This window comes from Colletotrichum costaricense (genome assembly GCF_030867565.1).
Source record: "Colletotrichum costaricense strain IMI 309622 chromosome Unknown Scaffold_7.1, whole genome shotgun sequence".
Classification (NCBI taxonomy): Eukaryota; Fungi; Ascomycota; class Sordariomycetes; order Glomerellales; family Glomerellaceae; genus Colletotrichum; species Colletotrichum costaricense.
Genome location: NW_026848236.1, coordinates 1,414,448 through 1,435,942, shown reverse-complemented (window position 1 = coordinate 1,435,942; position 21,495 = coordinate 1,414,448). Strand labels below are relative to the sequence as shown.

The 21,495-nt window shown below is 53.0% G+C and overlaps 8 protein-coding genes across 8 annotated transcripts; 5 read left to right on the top strand and 3 right to left on the bottom strand.

Annotated features, from left to right (window-relative positions):
• Positions 1-1,092: 1,092 nt before the first annotated feature.
• On the top strand, positions 1,093-4,981 carry CCOS01_07669 (cytosine-specific methyltransferase; the record flags this gene model as incomplete). Its single annotated transcript, XM_060455832.1, has 2 exons — positions 1,093-1,111; positions 1,170-4,981. 2 exons carry the CDS (start codon positions 1,093-1,095, stop codon positions 4,979-4,981), a joined length of 3,831 nt encoding a protein of 1,276 aa, XP_060313724.1.
• Positions 4,982-5,352: 371 nt separating this feature from the next.
• Positions 5,353-7,229, bottom strand: CCOS01_07668 (uncharacterized protein; the record flags this gene model as incomplete). The annotated part of the gene is made up of 2 exons (XM_060455831.1): positions 5,353-7,087; positions 7,141-7,229. 2 exons carry the CDS (start codon positions 7,227-7,229, stop codon positions 5,353-5,355), a joined length of 1,824 nt encoding a protein of 607 aa, XP_060313723.1.
• A 2,445-nt stretch (positions 7,230-9,674) lies between these two features.
• Positions 9,675-11,400, top strand: CCOS01_07667 (alkaline phosphatase; the record flags this gene model as incomplete). Its single annotated transcript, XM_060455830.1, has 5 exons — positions 9,675-9,872; positions 9,927-10,026; positions 10,078-10,194; positions 10,270-10,554; positions 10,613-11,400. The coding sequence occupies 5 exons, from the start codon at positions 9,675-9,677 to the stop codon at positions 11,398-11,400; spliced, it is 1,488 nt and encodes a 495-aa protein (XP_060313722.1).
• Positions 11,401-11,787: 387 nt separating this feature from the next.
• Positions 11,788-13,731, bottom strand: CCOS01_07666 (major facilitator superfamily transporter; the record flags this gene model as incomplete). The annotated part of the gene is made up of 7 exons (XM_060455829.1): positions 11,788-11,944; positions 12,007-12,078; positions 12,133-12,444; positions 12,522-12,828; positions 12,899-13,208; positions 13,329-13,527; positions 13,616-13,731. 7 exons carry the CDS (start codon positions 13,729-13,731, stop codon positions 11,788-11,790), a joined length of 1,473 nt encoding a protein of 490 aa, XP_060313721.1.
• A 712-nt stretch (positions 13,732-14,443) lies between these two features.
• On the top strand, positions 14,444-16,427 carry CCOS01_07665 (uncharacterized protein; the record flags this gene model as incomplete). The annotated part of the gene is made up of 3 exons (XM_060455828.1): positions 14,444-14,577; positions 14,960-15,557; positions 15,651-16,427. 3 exons carry the CDS (start codon positions 14,444-14,446, stop codon positions 16,425-16,427), a joined length of 1,509 nt encoding a protein of 502 aa, XP_060313720.1.
• Positions 16,428-17,205: 778 nt separating this feature from the next.
• Positions 17,206-18,141, top strand: CCOS01_07664 (uncharacterized protein; the record flags this gene model as incomplete). The annotated part of the gene is made up of 1 exon (XM_060455827.1): positions 17,206-18,141. One exon carries the CDS (start codon positions 17,206-17,208, stop codon positions 18,139-18,141), a length of 936 nt encoding a protein of 311 aa, XP_060313719.1.
• A 180-nt stretch (positions 18,142-18,321) lies between these two features.
• Positions 18,322-19,794, bottom strand: CCOS01_07663 (DNA replication regulator SLD2; the record flags this gene model as incomplete). The annotated part of the gene is made up of 2 exons (XM_060455826.1): positions 18,322-19,595; positions 19,653-19,794. The coding sequence occupies 2 exons, from the start codon at positions 19,792-19,794 to the stop codon at positions 18,322-18,324; spliced, it is 1,416 nt and encodes a 471-aa protein (XP_060313718.1).
• A 392-nt stretch (positions 19,795-20,186) lies between these two features.
• CCOS01_07662 (uncharacterized protein) lies at positions 20,187-21,263 on the top strand (the record flags this gene model as incomplete). Its single annotated transcript, XM_060455825.1, has 1 exon — positions 20,187-21,263. One exon carries the CDS (start codon positions 20,187-20,189, stop codon positions 21,261-21,263), a length of 1,077 nt encoding a protein of 358 aa, XP_060313717.1.
• Between the last annotated feature and the right edge of the window lie 232 nt (positions 21,264-21,495).

The window sequence follows — 21,495 nt, the reverse complement described above, 5'->3', positions numbered from 1 at the left end:
TTTCAAAAGATACCCAACTCAATAATTAAAGAAGATCCCAAGATATACTCGTTTATTACTGTTTAGAAGTGGAAACACAATTGACTTGCCTCGGCTTATGCTAAAAATCAATCCATGCAAGGCGCAGGGCGTGACATTTCTTCAATTCATTGCTAAGGTACTTGGGACAAGTTGGTATCACCAAAGAACACCTCATGGGATAAAACCCTGAAATACTTCTGCATGTTTCTTATACCAACAAAAAAGGCAATATATATTACCTAATGCTACAATGTTTCATTCAAGGCGCGGTCGCCTTAGGCAGTGCCCGAACTTAGTACGCTCAATACACAGGTAGTATACCACGGTATTGTGCAAGTGACTTTCGAGGTTCCGGAAAACCCTGCGCTTGCCGCTGCAGGAACGGGCAGCGGCATGGTACTAATTGTGGATCGCGCTTACCCAATTAGATTCGCTGACAGCTGTTGTAGAATGGCTGAAAGTAAGCAATCGTTCTGGATGCCAAGCTCAAATCCCAATGTAGATGAGCTCTTCCGCTTTCTTGCCCTCTTCGGTACTCCTTTGGCGAGACTGAGATACTTAGTACTCTCTTCTCATTATTGAACATTTCTCTCCTACCTTAGGTATCTACGCCGTCTAGTACTTTCTTCTGAGGAAGGAAAGACCTCGCAAAAGATACCTCGCCTTCCATTGCTCGTCGTGGTTTGCCTTCTGCCAGCGTACCCACCCTACCTTGCCATCGCCTAAATCCATACTATACCAACCCACCTTCACACCTGTCTCTCACTCACTCAAATCGGGCAATTCGAGATTCTTCGCTGGACCCTTTTCCTACTTCACCGAGGTGCCCAATACTTGATCATTACCTTTCAGAAAAGACATCACAATTAACGACCGCGCCTCCCTCGCTTAGACACGCGACTAGGTACTTCACCGACCTCACTTTGACCACTCCTTCCCGCAAGGCCTCAATCAATCCTGATTGCAACATACAGCTGAGCCTCAAACCTTACACGGTTGTTCAGCAAACAAAGCACCCACCAGGCAGGGATTTGATGCGTGTGCGACACTCGGGCCGTACCTACATCGACCATGCCTCCTCCGCTTATTGGTATGTTTTCTTTGTCTTTCAATATCATGTTGGCTCATCTCACTAACGCTTCCTCAAGAGGAAGAGGAAGAGGAAGAGGAAATGGGGGATTTTGATGGCGGTCTCCCTCACAATTGGGAGGATGACTTGGATCTACTTGTGGACCCTTTCTTCAATGCTTACGACAACAACGAAATACCTGACTTTGAGGATCGCGTGCCTTTTCAAGGTCTGGGAGCATTAGCACCGCCACCCTTCGTCGATGATGAATTGTCCTCACCACCTATCCCTGGATCGCCGATGCTGGTCGACGCGGTACCAGAAGCCCCGTTACAGGAGCAGCCGGTGTATGACGAAGATGGCAAAAAAATAGGCACTATTCTACCTGCGATAACTAGCACACCTCGGCGGAACATATCAGTCGATATTCCTTCCAGCACTCTTACCAGGCCGGCGAGTCTTTACCAAGGCGAAGAGCAGCGGCCTAGCGAACGAGAATGGGTAGCGGTTCGGTCTTTGCTCCAAGAGATACAGCAGAACAGCGACAATGGAGATCAAAACTTCATTGAGTTCGAGATCGATGACTTCGCCGTGTACATTGACGCTACGGTACCGGGTGGTAACATGAAGCTTTACGAGGAGAAACGGTATCCCTGCGAGATGCGTCCCCTGCAACATCTGAGTATTCAGACCGCTTGCACTCAGATGTATGTCGACGGTGTCTTGTCTGTGGGAGAGAGGCAATTCTTTGTTCGGCAAATTCCATTCAACGAATTGCCTATCGGCAACTACGGAGCATCCGAGGCCACAGTCGGCTCTGAAATCTGGATACGCTCCAAATACAACGTTGCCATCGCCAAAGGAGAAGGTCCAGATGTGTATTATCGGCTTGGAAGCCCAGCTCCCGAGTACCGACGCTACTATGCCGGGTTTACTTGGGTTGCAGATCTGGCTAAGCACGTGGTGGACTATCTCTCCGCTGCTATAGACCAAAGCCGTCGTGTCACATTCCGGGACTTTCGATCTGACTTCTCACGATGGCTTGCAGATACGCATGGTCATTCGAATGCTTTCTCCAAATGGCGGAGGCAATACTCCGGAGAGGACTTCTGCACAGCAATTGTACCAAATGTCCAGTTCATCTATAAGGAAGCCTACGGAGTCCTTGGACACCGAGCTACAACTATCTATCTCTGGAGAGAGATTCGCGACTTCACTGCATTCACCGATAGCCAGGAGAAGATGCTCAAGACCGGTGGAAGCGACGCTGACACGCCACGAACTTCACCGTCGCCAACACCAAAGCCTCCAAAAACGTGCCAGCCCGCTGACATACCCAGAACAGTAGTAACCCCTTACGTTAACGACCTCTTCCATCATCTACCCTGTGGACCGATGATGGAGGCAACTAGTCCGACCGCAAGGGTGGGAAAGCTCCGAAGGGGCGTCATTCGAGGCCTGGGCTTGGAGGAGGCTACAAGAGTTCACACAGCAGCCAAGGACACAGTTGAGAAGACCGGACAGGAAGTACGAGTCGGAGATGTGATTTCCACGCATAGAGACGACAATGAAGACTACTGGGTTCGAGAAGCCGCTTCTGGCTTTAATGATGTCGACTGCTGGTTTGGACTCGTCCAAAAAGTCCACGATGTCCACAATTCACGGCAGAAGAGCTTCGATGTCATTTGGATCTACACGCCGACGCATACACTCTGCGGCACTATGAGATATCCGTGGAACAACGAACTTTTCCTTTCCGACCACTGTACCTGCGGTGACGCTGCCGTCGGAAAGATCAAGGAGGATGAGGTATTAGCCGTCCACAAAGTAGACTGGGGAGGCTCGTCTGGAACCGACGCAGAGTTCTTTTGTCGCCAGACGTACCTCCACGAAGAGAGAAAATGGATCACATTCAGAGAGCAACACCTGCGATGCCCTCACCGCCAAGCAAGACCAGGATTTCCTTATCTAGCAGGAGACACTCTGTTGGTGAGCCCAGAGCCAGGTAACGACGCTACAGTCGAGCCCTGCGAGTTGGTAGCTCTCCCCAACGCCGAAGGCGAAGTAACGTTTCGCCGCCTGGAGCGCAGACATCGCCTGCAGCCCGACATGAATGTTTCACCCAACGAAATTGTCTACACTGACGAAGAGTTTACTCTTGGACAGGAAAAAATCCACGGAAGATGTCTCGTCCGAGTCTTCCGCCCCGACGAAAAGATACCACCACCATATGATCGTAACGGGGTGGGTAATGCATTCTTCATAACGCAGCGATGGCGGGATGGTGTTATGATCTCCATTGAGGATGCTCCCATACCGCTCAGGCAGGGATTTGATCCCAGAAAGCAGTTCTACAAGCTTCGTGGCTTCGATCTCTTCTGTGGAGGTGGAAATTTCGGTCGCGGTCTTGAAGAAGGCGGGGCGATAGAGATGAACTGGGCCAACGACATCAACATTAAGGCCATCCATACTTACATGGCCAATGCTACCAATGTCGTACATCCTTTCGCTGGATCGATTGACGACCTCCAACGACTTGCCCTGCAGGGGAAATTTAGTGAAAGGGTACCTGAGATCGGAATGGTTGACTTCATTTCGGGTGGGAGTCCATGCCCTGGCTTCTCACGCTTGACCATTGACAAGGCCACTCCTGAGCAACGCAAAAACCAGTCATTAGTGGCAGCATTTGCTTCATTCGTTGACACGTACCGACCTCGCTATGGCCTGCTTGAGAACGTCATGGAGATCCTCCAGCCGAAGGGGCGCCGAGGCGAGGATGTGTTCAGCCAGTTGATTTGCGCCCTCGTCGGGCTCGGATACCAGGCTGAGGTCTTCTTGTTAGATGCCTGGAATTATGGATCACCACAAAGCCGCAGTCGAGTTTTCTTATGCTTTGCTGCGCCTGGTCTGGCTCTTCCCGAGATGCCTCTCCACTCTCACTCCCATTATACGGCTAAGATCCGCAGTCGAGGATTGGGATGGATTCCCAACGGGAAGTCAATGGTCGACCGACTGGCAATGCCCACCCCGTTCAAGTTTGTCAGTGCACGAGAGGCGACGGCTGATTTGCCTGACATCATGGATGGAAAGGCAGACTGCTGTATCAGCTTTCCGGACCACAGAGTCGCCGTCGGTGTCACTAAAAGATTACGCACACAGATGGGTGTTATCCCAATGCACCCATACGGAATGAATTTCCGCAAGACTTGGAACAAAGGAAAGGGAGTCATGACCGTGGCCGAGAGGAGCCTCTTCCCGGAGAAAGGTGAGAGGGTTAATGAGCTTATATCTAACTCTTGGGGACGAGCTTTACCAGGCAAGGTCATGCCTACGATTACGACTACTCCCGCACCTACGGATGCCCGCGTCGGATTCATCATGCATTGGGAACAGGATCGCGTTTTGACGATCATGGAAGCCCGGCGTGCGCAAGGCTTCCGAGACCACGAAGTCCTCCTTGGGGCACCCAAAGACCAATGGAAAGTCGTTGGGAACAGTGTGGCTAGGGGGGTGTCATTAGCCTTGGGTCTGTCCTTTCGCCAGGCATGGTTGGGGTCTCTGATCGATGGAGATGAAGTCGCACCAAAAGTCCACATCGCACAGGACGTCTCCGATGATGTGCAGATGATGGACACGCCGCCTCTGGCAGAATCGCGCACGAGCATCTCCGATTCTGCATCACCAGCGTCATCGTCGAGTCGCGCCGTCCCTGCGAAGCGTCCTCTAGGAAGCACACTTCTGGTTGAGCGATTCACGTCGAAGATGACAAAGTCGAGCCGGACACAGACATCAAGCGGTAGCAGAAGCACAGTCGAGGTGGAGGATGAAGTCCAGGCCGAAGCGACGACGTCGTTGGTGACCTCGGACATTGAGATCATTGAGATTGACTAGGCATAGTGATTTTGGACCGGTATTGGAGTAGGTGGTTTGCGATACATTTGCATCTTTGGGCGACAGAGCGCAAAGCTTTCGGACATTTTGCCTTGAATCCTGGATGAGTAGGAATCAACACTTGGAGTCACTGGAGAGATAGACAAAAGCGCATAGCGAAGGGGATGCGATTTTGAGCTTCACAGGATGATTAATTAGTGACCAATCAACAGAGACACTGATTACGATGAAGTATTCTTTCTATTTTGTGAATTATCAAAGTGCTAGAAAACGAAACAGAAACAACGCTATGTTCCTCTGCCCAAGATTAGGTATGTAAATTTGATGGCACAAATGTATTGACTCCTAGCTCCTCCCCACGTCCCTCAGCTTTAAGTCCTAGTCACAGTCACGGTGACAGTCTCCTTCTCTTTCTCAGTAACAGTCACAAACACTGTCAAGACGGACACACCCTGCTGAGCACCAATGGCCGGCATGGAAAGGGGTTTCGGCGTCGTGATTGGGCTCGGCACGTCTGCGGCGGCGGAGGGCGCGTCCGTCGGGATGGGGTTCACGATGAGGGTGTCGGTGAACGTCCCCGTTAATGTTACGGGGGTGCTTGCTTTGGTTGTTGTTGTTGAGCTCGCTGTCTTCGTCGTGGTGGGTTCTGCTGTTGATGACTCGACGGGAGTAGATTTGGCTGTGCTGGAGTGGGCAGTCTTTGAGGTCTCTTCTTCCACTGTTGAGGTGCGCGTTTTGCGGATGGAAGTCGAGGTTGTGGATGGGTCTTGTCCTTCTGCTGCTGTCGATGAGGGCGCAGGAGCTGGGCCCATGGTCTGGGTGACAAACACTGTTGTCGTGAAGCCTGGGGCTTGAGCTGCGGACGTCGTCGTTCCAGGAGCACCCGGTGCGGTCACCGAAATGGTGTACGTTGCGATGACGGTAGGCGTGATCGTGACAGTGCTCTCATACCCGAGGTCAGAAGAGGCCGGCGGCGGCGCTGGTACCGCAGTCGTAGTCGTAGCCACCGAACCAGGCACAGACGCAGACGCAGAAACCGGCGTGCCCAGGACCTGGCTCGCAACCTGGGGATCGTAACACCCGACAATAACTCCCTCCGTCGTCGTCATCGGCAACGCGAAGCACGAGGTCCCGGACCCGCAGCTCTGTATCGCGAACGCCCCGTTGGCCCCACAGATGCCGACATTGCCTTTGACGCAGGCGATTTGGCCGGCCGTGCAGGCGGATTGCTCCGTCAGAGAGGCGAAGAGGGTGTTGAATGTCTTTGCGGAGGCGAGGTTGTTGGCTGCCACAGCCGGGGAGATGGTTGCTGTCGCGGCTGGGGTGGAGGTGCGGATTGTGGGGACTTGGTTGTTTGGTGTTCCTGTGACTTGGGGTTGGAGTGTTGATGAAGGGGTTGAGGAGGAGGCTGGTGTTGTGGGGAGGGAGGAAGGGGTATTTGGTGAGGTTTGGGGGATTGGAACAGTTGTTGATGCTGCGGTGGCTGTTGTGGAAGCGAGAGACGAAGGAGTTGCCATGGCTATGGTTGTAGACTCTGCTGCCGAGGTCTCCCCTCCAGGAATGGGGAACGAAAAAGAGAGGGATGACTGCAGCGGTGTACCCGGTGAAGCGGAAGAGGAGGCACTAGGAGATACTCCGAGATGGGGAGTGACTGTCAGGCTCTGGGAAACAATAGCTGAAGCTGAGGCTGTGTTTTCAGGTACTACGGACGACACGTTCTTGAAGCCGGAAGTAAGTTGGGGCGGCAAGGAGATCGTGCTGTCCATGGGAGGCAGAAAGACTGCCGACGTGGTAGTCGGTATCGTCTGGGTCTGTACGGTAGACTCGGTCGGTGATGTAGAAGGACTCTGGTCCACGGGCTGTGTCGTTGCGGCCGGGGATCTCGTTGACGAGCCGTCGAGGGTGACGAAGATTGGGGTCGGTGTGGTCCCATCTTGGTCTTGCTGTGTCACCGGCGGGGCAACAGAGCTGCTTAATTCTCTAAGTTGGTGTAAGTGATGCTTCTGAGAGACAAGAGTGGTAGCGGGGCCGTACGATGAGGGTGAAAGACTATTTAATGAAGCAGCAATGCTTTGAGTGTACGTTGTGTTCCACTCCCTCCGGAAACTGCGACATGTGTTAGTGTAAGTAAATTGGGTCTCGATATGAGGTTTACTTACCTCTCACCACGTCTTAATGGGCCGGCCTGCGTGGTCTGAGTGATCAGGAGGAGCAGCACGACATCTGCTATACGTAGACTAGGGAGCATTGTGGTGTTCTGCAGTGACGATGCTGTTGTGTAGGGATATCGACTTGGACTCGCTCTTTCTCCACAGGATATGAAGAATATTATGAATAAGAATTCGGTCTCAATACCGAATTGCCTCGCTCGCAGGCAAACCCAAAGATAGTTGAAAGAAAGCGGGTACAGATCTGGCGTCTAGGCACACAAAGGCTGCGATCAACAGAAGACTGGGAACAGAGTAGGAAAAGGCAACAAAGAACAAGGAATGGCAACGTGGAGAAAGGAACGCAGAAACAAAACACGAGAAAAGACGGAAGAGAAGAGAGAGTGAAAGGGGAGCAAGGGAGAGAAAGAAGTCAATATGACTCGAAACCCACTGCGGACAGGCAAAGAAATAACGATGGTATGACGGACGGTGTGTGCTCGACAACTCGTCAGACACGAAGCACGCGAGGATGCAGGCTCCATCTTGTATGACTGGACCTGATGGCAGGACAAGAACAAGAAGTGGTCCAAGGGTCTAGAACTCTCAACCTTGTCGTGGCCCATTCAACACGCCGGGCTGTGAAGGCATTCGAAACGCTTTTAGTCTGCTGGGTCTGGCCAAAGTTGGAAAATGGAGCCCCAGCTTAGATGAGGGCCCAGTAGCTTGGGGACGACGTCGTCCAATGCCTTGCATTTCTTTCCCACTTCGCTAGCCGGGGAGTGATCGGATGTTAGATTTGTGGCCAAGCAGAAGACCGATTACCTAGACCTTAGTTCATGGAGTCCCTCGCAAGGTTGCCGGGGTCGAGGTGCCCATTGCCGCGAGACTGGGTAGACCGTAGCACCCACGCACCGTAGCAGTAGCGGTAGGTGGACGGGCAGAAATGGTTTGGTTAAGCGCCTCACACCAAGAAAAACAACGTCTATACGAGGTCTCTGGTGAGAGAAACCGGCCACTATAGACTAATTTTGAAATGAGAAGGGGTTTCTTGGTTCTTGGTGTCTTGTGGTTTTGTGTCTGCGTCTTTGTTTCTGGAGAGGTCGACTGCAGACGCGCGGGAAGCTATTATTGGCAGTTTGGGGGATCCCTGTACTCTTCCCGTGCGATAGCAGCCAATCATTGGGGCGGCGCTTACACCACCTGGAGCACTGTGGAGACTTAACGGTGCACGCCTGGCCCAAGCTTCATTCGTCGCCTCAGTCTAATAAAACGTCTTCCTCTCACTCTCACTCACTCTCCTCACTGCAAGTCACTCACTCGATTTCATTCATAAGTTGGTTGCTTCTCACACTTCGTTAGTCCTCCAAGCCTTCTCATGAACGTACTTCGTAGACTCTCTTCAGTTCTGACGTCATGCTGTCAATCTTCTTGACACTTCAGCAGATCAGCCACAAACACCTCCTGCCTTGTGGCTTGTTTCGGCCGAGTCTCATGCCATCACAGTCCTGAGTCCTAGACTGACACCACATGAGGTCCAGTCACAGCCAGAGTCCCTTCTGGACGTTGCATCTTGACACTCCGCGTCATCGTGAGACTATCGTCTGTCGTCACTACCCTGGCGACTGAGCTCTTGTTCTGAGCATAATAGCCAACCGCGCCGTCGTCTCCCTCGTGATTATTGAGGATACTCGTCACATGTAGGGAATGGTGCCCTACATCTTATCCTGGCTATCAAACAAATTTTCATTCAACAGCTACTGTGGCTTGGCAAAGTCGGGCTGAAATACGTTTCACAAGAGGCTCTGTTTACAATAGTGCATATGTCTCATTTCCACCGTCTCCCTCAACCTGCCTTGTCTCATAGCTTTACTCCAAGGTTTTTCGTAGTGAAGCGGAAGGAATATGTTCTTCATTCCATCATCCAAGCAGATGGTAATTGCAGCTGCTCAAAGTCTTATCGAAGTATGATTATCCAAAGCACGTGGGCTGCCAATGCCGTGCCACCTTCCCCTCTCGTCTCCAAAGCCAAGGCAAAGACCGGGGGTTTGAACTTCGCAGTCGTTGGAATATGCTTCCCTACTTTTGCCACGGGCAGCACGTTGCGCATCCCGAAGCATCTATTGGGACAAGCGGAGATCACATTCCAACCGCCAAGCCGTACCCCGGGCACTAAAGCGTCTTGGCCCCCAGGAACGCTGCAAAAAAGTGCGCCAGGTGACGGAACCATTCGTGTTAATCATCCAGATACGCTTCAAGCCAGTGAAACATCTCTCATGTTTCCAGATTCTTTAAATGTCCTTTTAATATTGGCAGCGAGAAATTGCGATCCCGATGCTAGAGTTAGCGAGACACTATTGAATGTGATCCTTCATGCCAAATGTGTACGCCGCAGCGACGGCTGCAGGCGGCATAAAACACGACATGAGATACTACAACGCGCGCCCAAGAAAATGGAAGACGGATACTTATAAGAGTAAAACCGATGGCTACAACCTTGACGACCTTCCCAAAGATCTCTATCCATCGCAGAAGTGCCTTCCAAGATGCGCTCCTCAGCCGTGGTCTTCGCCGCCTTGGTGCAGTCCGTCCTGTCGCTCCCCAATGTCAAGAACTTCATCTACATTGTTCCGGATGGATACGGTCCCGCTTCTCAGACAATGGCAAGGGACTATGTCTCATTGCTGCAAAATGGCCAGAATCCCAAAGCACCTGTGAGCTTCCAGCTTGCGGCTGATAAGATGGTGCGTTAAGAAATACTTCAACACTTATGTTATTCAGACTCATAATCTTGGAAGGTCCTCGGCAACGTTCGCACTCTCTCCAGCGATAATCTCATCACGGACTCCGCCGCCTCTGGAACCGCCTTTGCTTGCGGTGTGAAGTCTTACAATAACGGTGCGCGCCTCTCGTGAGAATTCGACAGCCCTGTTCTAACACACACATCAGCCATCGGCGTCAACCCCGCTGGCGAACCCGTCGGTTCCATCCTCGAGGCCGCCAAACTCGCAGGCATGAAGACGGGTCTGGTCGTCACCAGCACCATCAACCACGCTACTCCCGCGTGTAAGTAGCCGACCGCCAAAATAGCCTTGTCATATGTAACCCCATATTCAATGTACGCCACTCACAGGCAGCCAGGCTACGCGGCTCACGTTGCCGATCGCAACTCGTATGCCAAGATCGCGGAGCATGAGATCGGCTACGGGCATCCACTCGGCCCCGTCGCCGATATTCTCCTCGGAGGCGGCCGGTGCTACTTCAAGCCCGCGTCCGACTTGACCTCCTGCCGGAAGGATGAGGTTGATCTCTTTGGCTTCGCTCAGGAGAACGGTTACCATGTGATGCAGAACCGGTCGGCCTTTGACGCCCTCGACAAGGGTCTCGGCGACATTCGCCTTCCTTACATTGGTCTCTTTAATGATGGTACTTCAACACTTCTACCCTCACAGTGAAGACAACATAGATGATGACAAACCGCCAGGTCAAATGATGTACGAGATCGACCGCTCCCGCCAACCCTCACAAGAACCCTCCCTCCTAGAAATGGTCGAAACGGCCCTCAACTCCCTCCACCGCGACACCCACTGCAGAGAAGAGGGTTACTTTCTCATGATCGAAGCCTCGCGCATCGACCACGCAGGCCACGCCAACGACCCGGCCGCCCACCTCTTCGACACAATCCACTACAACGAGGTCATGGGCTTCGTCCGCGCGTGGATCGACGAACACCCAGACACCCTGCTCATGTCGGCCGCCGATCACGAGTGTGGCGGTCTGACGCTCAACGGCTTCAACCCGCTTCCCCTCGTCAAGGTCAACGCCTCGACTGAGTTTTTGATGGATGTTTGGGACGCGTACACTTGGTCTGATAAGAAGGCCTTTCTGGTGGGTGAGATTTTGCCCGAGTATGGGCTTGCTGATGCTACAGATGCTGAGGTGAATACCCTCCTCGCCGCTGGCTCGCTGAGCTCGGAGCTGGGGAATTTATTGGCTAGTCGTGCGGGTGTGCACTGGTCTACGGGTGGTCATACCGCTTCCGATATCACGCTGTACGGCTACGGTGCTGGCGAGAATGGACGGACCATCAAGGGTGACATGGCTGGTAACTGGGATAATACCGAGTTGCCAAAGTACATTGAGAAGGTTCTTGGCGTTGATATGGGACAGGTTACGGAGTTACTGAGGGCTAATGGGACGGGCTGGGTTGGGAAGCGGGAATTGAGCCGACGGTCTGATGAGCATATTCATGGACATGACCATTCTCAATAGGCTATAGTGTTCTTGTTGTATCTTGTAACCGTTCATGAGAGACTCGGAAAAATTCAAATCTGAGATATTTATGTGTTCATTTCTTGTATAACACGCTCAAACCCAGTAGAACAATACTTGAGAATCACTGGCTACTGCGCCTGATAGCTGTGCCTCCCCAATACCTCGCATATGGAATGCGAAATCTGTTAAACACAGATTGTTCTATAATCTTAGGACATACTTTATGTTGTCCATGTTCTGAGCCACAAACCTATCGCCATTCAGCTCCTCGTCTCTATCCTCAACTCTCCAATTAACTCTCTAGTACCGTACTACTTTTTCTCATTCTCATCAAAGCAAGTCCATCATTCATATTCAAACGCCGCTCACGCTTGATCAACCAATTCAAAGAACGTAAATATACGGCTCAGAACCGTCCTTGGGTCGGTGTTTGCCTTGCGCCACACGCCTGTTATGCAACACATAAACGGCCTCCTGCAATAAAGCAAACGCCATGCCGATCGAGACCATAATGATCATCGTCAAGAGGCCCTTGTCGTAGCTGTCAAAAGAAAAAGAAGTCAACTAAAAGTCTATAGTAGTTTGACCGGGAGGAAAACTCACAAAGGCAGATCGTTACCCCTGAAGTATTGAGATCCTACCATTAAACCACTGATGGCAGACATCACCCACATGCTTTCTCGTCTGTCAGTGTACTCCCGAGTTTTCTGTGATGAACCAACTACTTACGCAATTCCAATGCTGCGCTCTCTGGGGTCACGGCAATTGACCTGCAGCCATGTGTTATGCGCCGGGTGGTAGCAGACAGCAAAAGCATTGATGGCCGTCCACAAACCCCACCTCGACCACTTCCCGACGTGCGGATGCACTATCCGGGCCACCACCAGTATGGTCAGATAGCACACATGTCCCAACAGCACCGTCGATCCTCTCTTATTCGACCGATCACTCAGCATGGCAAAGGCGAAGACGACGGCCATGGCGAGAGACGCGCCGACCGCGGCCAGGGCGTTGGCGCTGATGCGGTCGAAACCGAGGGCCCTTTAGGTAGAGGTAGGTGAGTCAGCAGAGCGCTACTTCAATCTGCAAGAAGTGCAAAGGTTCATGAATTTACTTACATAATGATGGAAGGAGTATATGTTGTGAGCGGCGACCACGTCGAAAAGACGCAAAAGGTGGATACGTAGTGCGGCCATCTCTTGTAGTGCTTGACTGTCTTCCAGACGAGGGCCCAGGGGATTACGATACCGTTTACTCCATCGCTCTTTCCGGGCTCATCGATTTGCATTCTTTGTTGGAGGATCTGCTGTTGTCTTGTCGAGAATCGAATCAGGCCTGGGCTTCCGAGGGGTTTCGGCGTGTCGGGGGATCCGGGGAGGAGGAAGATGAGCATTATGGCAACGGCCAGAGTCGCGAGGCCCTCAACTGCGACACAGTATTAGAAGAGTCCATGAGATCTAACAGGCCGAAGGAAAAAATGGAAGGGAGGACTCACTTAGGAAAAGCCACTGCCAACCCGTCAACCCACCCTTTCCGGCCAACTTCAGTATTCCAGAAGCAAGCAGTGGACTCAGGGCGTTGCCCCCAAACTGCCCAAACATGAAGACGGCAATGCGCTTCGCCAGCTCGTGTTTCGGGTACCAGTTCGACAGGGTGTACATTGATCCGGGGATGTACCCCGCCTCAGCGAGGCCGAGCATGAGGCGGATGGCGAGGAAGCCGGCGCGGTTCTTGACGAGGACTTGGAGCGTGGCGACGGTGCCGAAGAGGAGGACTTGTAGGGAGATCCATTTTCGGGGGCCAAACTACGCGGACGTGTGAGTGAGCTTGGATGGGATCTGGGTGGTAGGCCCTCTGGAGGTGGAACTGGTAACGGGAGGGGAGGGGAGGTGAATAAGTTTGAGCGTTGGCTTGTACGGACGCACCCTTTGTAACAGCAAGTTACATGGAATCTCCAAGACAACAGTGCCCATGAACATGAGCTGGTTTCCCAGATTGATAGTATCCTGACTGACGTTGATATCCCTCGCGAAGCCGGCTGTAAGTGCTGAAGCTAGGTTCATACGGTCGAGCTGGAACATGAGCAGACCCAAGACAAGGAGAGGTAACACAGTCATGTCGATTCTGAGAACATGATACGTTAGCCTCACTCAACTCATGGAGCTACTTTAAGCTTAAAATCATGTGTCACTGGGAGCCGGGGAGTTCTCACTTCCTCTTAGCCCTGCGTTCCTCATCGACATCCCACTCCAACTTGTCCTCGGACGCCACGACGGATCGGTCCGTCGGCGTGGTGCACACCATCTTTTCATCTGTCGGAGAATTCATGGTTGTCGATCACGGCAGTTACACACACATACACGAGAAAGAGACGACGAACATTGGCCATTGGATTCAGCTGAAATGCCATGGCTAAATGCTTTTGTCTTGTGTAGTCGGCCATCCAGGTTCCTATCAGACTCTAAATAATCCCAGTCTGCCCTGGACCGCAAACCCATGTTTCCCCCACATACACTGCGGATATCCTCAAGAACTTCAGGGTCCAACAACGCAATGTGATGTAAGTGCTCGCACCTTGATGGTCTCCCACCTCGCTGGGCCGGGAAATGCTGATAAGCGTTATCGATAACAGCACATGCTCGTGACGGGCGACGAGAGACAACGTTTCCTCGCACGATAACGCCATCGGGCGCTAAGATGACCAAATCGACTTTCCACCACGGTGAACGACACCGGCATCCCTGTCCGACTACCCGGTCAGGCGGTTTACGACAACACGATTGGAGGCTTTGGCAGTTTGGTAGTGGGGTTCACCCCTGTTCAGTTGAACCCCTCCATCCGTCCGCTGCAAGCCGCTCCCAAACTCTCGGGAGGAGGGCAGCTAAAAAAGTGAGAGCATTCGCACTTCGCGTGCTGGGTCAGGTGCCGCGTACCTTATCCTATTCTTTTTCATTTCTGCTTTACAATCCTGTGATACTCTCTTTACGATCCCACGTTGGTCAAGCATAGAGCGTTTCAGGGAATAGCGAGTATCTGAAGAATGGGCGCAGTCAAGCGGGTTGCCGTCATCGGCGCGGGGCCGGCCGGGGCTATCACAATTGACGCCCTGGCACGGGAGAAGGCCTTCGACGTCATTCGTGTGTTTGAGCGTCGAGAGGCAGCGGGAGGATGCTGGTGAGTCTTTCTTTTCACATTCGTCGCAAGTTGTTTTCATTGGACTGTTGCGCGGGGCTGGTCGTACTCATATGGAGCTCATTGGAGTACCTGGATGGTTTAAGCTGTTCCTGGAAATATCTTCTGCTACTGCTTCGTATTACCTTATGAGATGAACCAGGAACAAACGAGAACCTTGATGGTGCTCTGTCATCTGGATGACTGAAGCAGATGGCCAATTCCTGCGGCCAATGATCTCCATCATCAATGTCACTGAACATAGCATTACTATTCCTTGACTTGGATGCCACATCGGCGGGCGATGAGATGGAATAGAGACATTCACCGCGCTCGAACGAGGCGAGTCCCCAAAGAACACGCACTAACTCTTCCATCACAATAGGGTTGGCGACCAAACACCACCACCACACCTCACAAACCTCTCCTCCCTAGCAGCCCGAACCGCCGACCAACCCCTCCCGATCCCGGAAACCCTCCCGTCCCGGACGCCGAAAGCTGCGGCCGGGTCAGTCTCGACCCCTCCCCCGCCACGCTTCACCGAGTCCGGAATCTACCCCTACCTTGAAACCAACGTCGACGCCATCCCCATGTCCTTCTCCGAGGAATCCCTCCCCGAACAGCGCACCGACAACTCGATTGCGCTGCACGGCCCCGAGACGCCCTTTCGACACTGGACCGTGGTGCGGGACTTTGTTCAGGGGCTGGTGAACCGTAACGGCTACCAGGATTTCGTCTCCTACCGCACCACCGTCGAGCGCGCTGAGAAAGTTGGGAAAGAGTGGAAGCTCACCCTCAGGAAAGAGGGGGATGAGTGGGACGACTGGTGGGTTGAGTACTTCGACGCTGTTGTGGTTGCGACGGGGCACTACTGGGTTCCTTATGTGCCTCACATTGAGGGCCTCGAGGAGTTTGAAAAGGCGCGTCCGGGAAGCGTGATTCACAGCAAACACTTTCGCGGACGAGATCACTTCCGCAACAAGGTGAGTGCTCCCTCATGAATTAACTCTCTCCCTCTCCCTCTCTCTCTCTCTCCCCGCGAGTCACGAAAAAGTCGCTGACCACTCACAACCCAGCGCGTCGTCGTAGTCGGCGCCTCCGTCTCAGGCGCAGACATCTCCGTCGACCTCGTCAAAACAGCCAAACTCCCCATCTACTCCGTCGTAAACGGCCGCAAAGCAAACCTCTATTTCGGCGACGGCGCCTTCAACCACCCGCAAATCTCCCGCCGCGCCACAATCACCCACATTGACCCCTCCACGAGAACAGTTCACTTCCAGGACGGCACCTCCGTCCCCGGAGTCGACAGCGTCGTCCTCGCCACGGGCTTCACCTGGACCTTGCCCTTCCTTCCTTCGGTCGAGCTGCGCAATAATCGCGTCGCGGGGCTCTACCAGCACGTCATCTACCACGCCGACCCGACGCTACTTTTCATCGGCGCCGTGGCCGCGGGGCTGACGTTCAAGATTTTCGAGTGGCAAGCTGTTTTAGCGGCGCGCGTGCTGGCTGGGCGGGCGAAGCTGCCGCCCAAGGAGGAGCAGGCGGCGTGGGAGGCGGAGAGAGTCAAGGAGAAGGGGGACGATATTCGGTTCTCGCTCGTGCATCCGCACTTTGAGGAGTATTTCGAGACGGTGAGGGAGCTTGCGGGCGAGCCTGAGGGTGGGATTGGTAGAGCGCTACCAGAGTATGATCCGTCTTGGTTTCAGGTGTTTATGGATGGGTTGGAGTTGAGGAAGAAGATGTGGGTGAGGTTGAATGCCGAGGCGCGGGAGGCGGCGGTCAATGGGGTTGGAAAGGAGGGGGAGAAAGGGCCTATTGTGACTACGATTGAGGCACCACAGGAGGTGCGGTAGACTCAGACATACACCAGAAATATTTTGCGAAGAATTTCATCTACATGACAACATCACGGGTAAAAGGTGATACATGTCAAAGTATGACTGGTAAGTGCTGTAGCGGATGACGATGATGCCGCTTGCTCTGCGACATCATGAAGATCTCGTGCTGCAATACCAAGAGAATGAAAAGCCGCTTGAGTTGGTGATACAAAAGGTAGCCAGTCACCCAGTCAAAACGATCTCCTCTAAGATCCAAAGTCTCAATCACCACGGTTGATGGCTTGTACTGGCCACCATCTAATAACGCACACTCAGGTTGCTCGCCGAGTTCCATAGCCATTCGAGCCACGTGATCATTGAGAAGCTGAGAACCAACTCAGATCCTTTCGTTCCCTAGGCGAATCAAATTCTCTCGCTAAGTGACATACTTGCAGCGGTTTGACCCAAGGGGTTGGGATAAGCGCTTACATGTGGGCATCGTCTTACATCAGACGACAGGCAGTCATTCCTAGACCACATCGGCCACTCCTAGCTCGCGTCCCTTGGGGTGAGATTCGAAAAGGGAAAGCCATGCTTCTGCATCGTAGGGAAAACAATGCCAGCGCATGGCTTCTGTTGGACTTGGCGAGCCCGTTAAGTGGTTTGAGCTGAGATGATTGCGGCAACCATGCAGGGATGATCAAGAGACAGCATCGCATGTGAAAAAGAGCCAAGATCCCGCGTCTCGACAACTACAAGCAAAGAAATGGATCTGATCTTCAAGGAGAAGAAGCTTTGAAATACAGATACAACGATGGAAACCTCACCCCAGCCTTCCAACCCGCCCAAAAGGCGAGGCCTCAAGCGCCGCATCACCGACCTCCACGTCGACATCACAAGCATCCTACACGGCTACACCCCCACGCCGCACTTCCTCGCAAGCGACATCACCGGCTACCTCCTCTTCACCCTCCTCGCGACAGACTGGCCATCCCTCTGGCGCGCAAAGCTCTTCCGCGCCTTTCCCTGCGCCCAGACGGCCTCCGAGACCTTCTCCGGCTTCTGGAACGCCTTCTGGCAGGAACGATGGCACCAGGAAGACGACGCCGAGTCGAAGACGACCAAGTGGAACCCGGGCTTGTACAAGTCGCCGCCGCCGCGGATGCGCTCGTGTCGCGAGGTGCTGAATCGGCAGCAGGCGTTGCGGAATTGCTGCGCTGCGCAGATGGAGGGGTTTGAGGGGCGGGATGTGGTGAAGGAGATGGTGTTGCAGGTTGCGCTGGCGTTTTGCTGGCTCTGGGCGGTGCTGAAGGATTACAGACGGCTGCTCTGCCTGGTGCATTCTTTAGAGACTGATGGAGAAGAGTGCCGCCGCGAAGAGGCTGGGAGGGAGGTGCCGGTGGTGGTGTGTAAAGGAGAAGGGACTATGCCCGTGGCGCGGGGCGGCCCGTCGTACTGTTGTTTGAGACGGCTCCAAAGACATATTGATCGTGGGCAAAGCATGATTGACAAGTTTGTAGAGCTGGAGATGTGTGATGGTACCGACGACACGCTTTGGACTGAGATGGAGTGGCTAAGCGAGAAGGAAGGTGAGATTCCTGCGGAAATGCCGCAACAAGATCGGTTTCTTGTTGACCGTGTAGTCTTCTCGGCTGGTTTATCATGGCTCATGGTTGCCATCAGCTGCGACTTCGCGACCTTCTACTTCCTCGTCCTGATACGGCGACTAGGGGCTCGTTTACTGCCGTAATATAGAGTTACATAGCATCGAGCAAATACTGTCACGAAGTGTTACCTTTAGACACCAGACGCACATGAAATACCTAGGGCCTAAACATGATAGTAATGTTTTATTGTGGACGTGTATTCATCGGCAATGTCAAATGGGATATCGCTTTCCATGTAAACGCCTTGCAATGCAAATGTCGACTCAGCGTCGTCTTCTGAACTTGCTGTTGTATCCGGGCCCGCCTTTCGCGCCGTTGTTCTTCAGTTTCAATCGCCGGAAATTCGTATGCGCCATTGCGTTCACCTTTCTGACGGCCTTCTTGACCGCCCCGACCTTCTCCGTCTTCTTTTCTTCCTTCTTCTTGGACTTGGTTTTTGGTGCCGACTCGTCAAACTCTGTGTCCGAACCCGAGCCCGCGAGCTCATCATAGTCGTCCTCTGGATCACCACTGTTTTGTGTTTTTGGCACGCCTTCTTCTTCGTCTCCTTCTTGTGCCTCTTCCTCGGCGGGAGCCGATGGCCGTTTAACGTGGACAGGCTTCATGTTGGATCTCCTCGTCGTTCGTTTCTGCCCCTTCTTCTTGTATACCCTTAGCGGCATTCCATCACGTCCCACCTGCTCTTCATCGGGACTGTCGTAAAGAGCCTCGTCATCAAACCCTCCAAGAGGAAGATTGACCTGACTGTCTGCAGCGAGAATATCCGCTTTCGGCTTCGGAGGCACTTTAGGCTGCACAACTTCGCCTTCCGCCTCCCGTAGAGCCTCGAGTTCGTCTTCGTTATCCAAGTTATCTTCTTCCACCTTTCTGAGACTTGCTACAATAGCACTGAGGCCACGAACCAGTGGTTTCCGAGGTAATCGCAGGGGCGGCGCTGTGAAGTCATCGCTCTTGCTGGGTGGTGGCTGGGTGTGTCTTTTGAGGAAGGACGGGGTGCTGAACTGAAGCTTCGAAACAGTTGTTGGTGTTTTGGCGTCTGCTGCAGGGACATCTTTGTTCTTCAGAGGTGTCATGAAGCTGTCTAGCATTTGCCGTTTGCTCGTGGACATTGGCGTCCGCCCAAATTTCGCATCATCCTCCTCGTCCATGGGTGTCGCACGTTTTCTTGGTGTCGTCATTACTCTGGCGTCGGCAGAGGTGTTGATGTTCTTTCTTGACGGTGTTCCGAGCTCACGCTCCACCATTAGGTCAAACAATCCCAGTACACGACCATCGCGCTGTGGAGTAGGTCCAATCGATCTTGGAGCCACGGGGCTGAAGAGGGTTCTGGAGATCGAGGGGGTGCTAGTGAGGGCGGCATCTTCGGGATTCGTCCTTCTTTTCGAGGGCGTTTCGGTGTGCCTGGTTTTCTTCGAAGGCGTCCTCGCGAGGGGGGGGATATCGTCCCGCTTCTTTGGTTTCGGAGCTTCTTTTGAAGGTGGAGGAATCTTTCCTGAAAGGATGTCGCGGACTTTGTTGTATTGCTTGTATTTTTGCGCTGGTCACTCGTGTTAATCTTCGATTGCTTTTGTGCTTTCAGAGGTAAGATACTCACCTATGTCGGCGTTGCTTTTGATATCGCCTCTGCCCGGCTTCTTCCCATCGTGAGACTTTGCCCAGGAGGTCTCCCACGTCTTGAGTTCGACACGTAGTTTCTGTGACTGGAGCTCATACTCTGCCTTTGTCGGTTCGTCCATTATGGGGCAGTCGCTGGTCGAGATGCATCTACGTCATTGAAGATTGTGAAGGCGCAGAATTAAGGTTGAGTAAGTGGTTTGGATTGAGGTACGTAGTTGAAGACGTCCAGGGTGGATTTCAAGGTGGAGGGAAAGGAAACGCGGTTGACGCGACAAGGCAAAAGCACTAAACACGAAAGATCCACGGTCGCCCAGCAGCACTTTGGGTACGTATCTAACCGGCCGAAGAGATTGCCCCACCATGGAATTCCTTATCTTATCAGAGTTTAAGCTGCTTCCACGGATGTCACGCTGATTAACACAGCCGTCACACTGGACTGACATGGTGACATCGTCGTTCTCCTCCGTCAAACACCACTTCCTTTCTCTTGAGCACGCTCTACACCTGTGGCATGTCCGCCGAAGCGATATCCAGCGATAACTCGAGTTCACGAGATCTTCATTCCGTCGTCTTGCAGACAACGCTGCAGGAGATCACCACGCGACCGACGGATCTTCAAGACTGTTGCGTCATTTGCCTCGAAGAGATCACCGAAGGCTGCGAGGCGCAACCCTGCCACCACCACAACTTCGATTTCCTCTGCCTCGCGACATGGCTGGAACGACAAATAGCATGCCCGCTATGCAAGACCGAGATCAAGGAGGTCCGTTACGAGTTTAGCGACGAGCGAAAGCAATGGAAGACCTTCAAGGCCCCAGAGAGACCCTCGGATAAGGCTGGAGACACAACGAATGCCCCTTCTGGTCAGCAAACGAGACGATATTACTCTCAAGCCCGCCCACGGCGACCACGGCCCTATGCGCCTTCGACGACTCGGCCCAATCTGTCTCAAGATGAGGCAATCACCCGCCGAAGACATGTCTATCGACATCAATTGTACTCGCTGCACGTGGGCTCAAACAGGATATCAAGATACCGAGACTTGACTCCGCAAATATTTGCCTCCGATACAGAGCTTGTCTCGCGCGCGCGTACATTTCTTCGGCGCGAACTACAGGTCTTTGAGTTCCTCTCGCCCGATCATGATGCAAGGCCGCTAGATACCGACCCGGTCCGACGTCGCAGAGCCAACAATGCCGAGTTCTTGCTCGAGTACATCATCGCTATCTTGAAGACTGTGGATATGCAAGGCAGCATGGGCCAAGCTGAGGAGCTCATTCAAGAGTTTCTGGGCAGAGAGAATACACGATTGCTGCTTCATGAGCTTCGGGCGTGGCTGAGAAGCCCCTACATGTCGCTCGAAAGCTGGGACCGCGCTGTGCAGTATCCAGATGTTACACTCAAGCGGCGACGGTCACAGAGTCGCAGCGCAGCTAATCGTGGAGAATCGTCCACGATCAACAGTATATACCCTTCAACCTGGAGGAGAGATGAGAGACAGAGGCATCGCAGGCAGCCTTACGAATCGCGTCGGTCACGGAATGACCAGAGATTACGAGAGGCGACAGAACGATACTCTGTTGATTGAGCGCTGATAGCACGACTCGGACATGATAATACCCATAGCTGTGGCTTCACACCTATTTACGGCGGATCCTTTTGCGGAACTATTTTGCGCAGTGGATGACAGAGGATACAAGCTTTAGACTGGCCTGTGCTTTATTAGCTTGCAACTTTGCAAGGGCGGCAGGGCGGCAGGGCCCTTGGCGGTGGTAATGAACAAGGGGCGCACATAGACTCCACGAATCATGAATGCAACG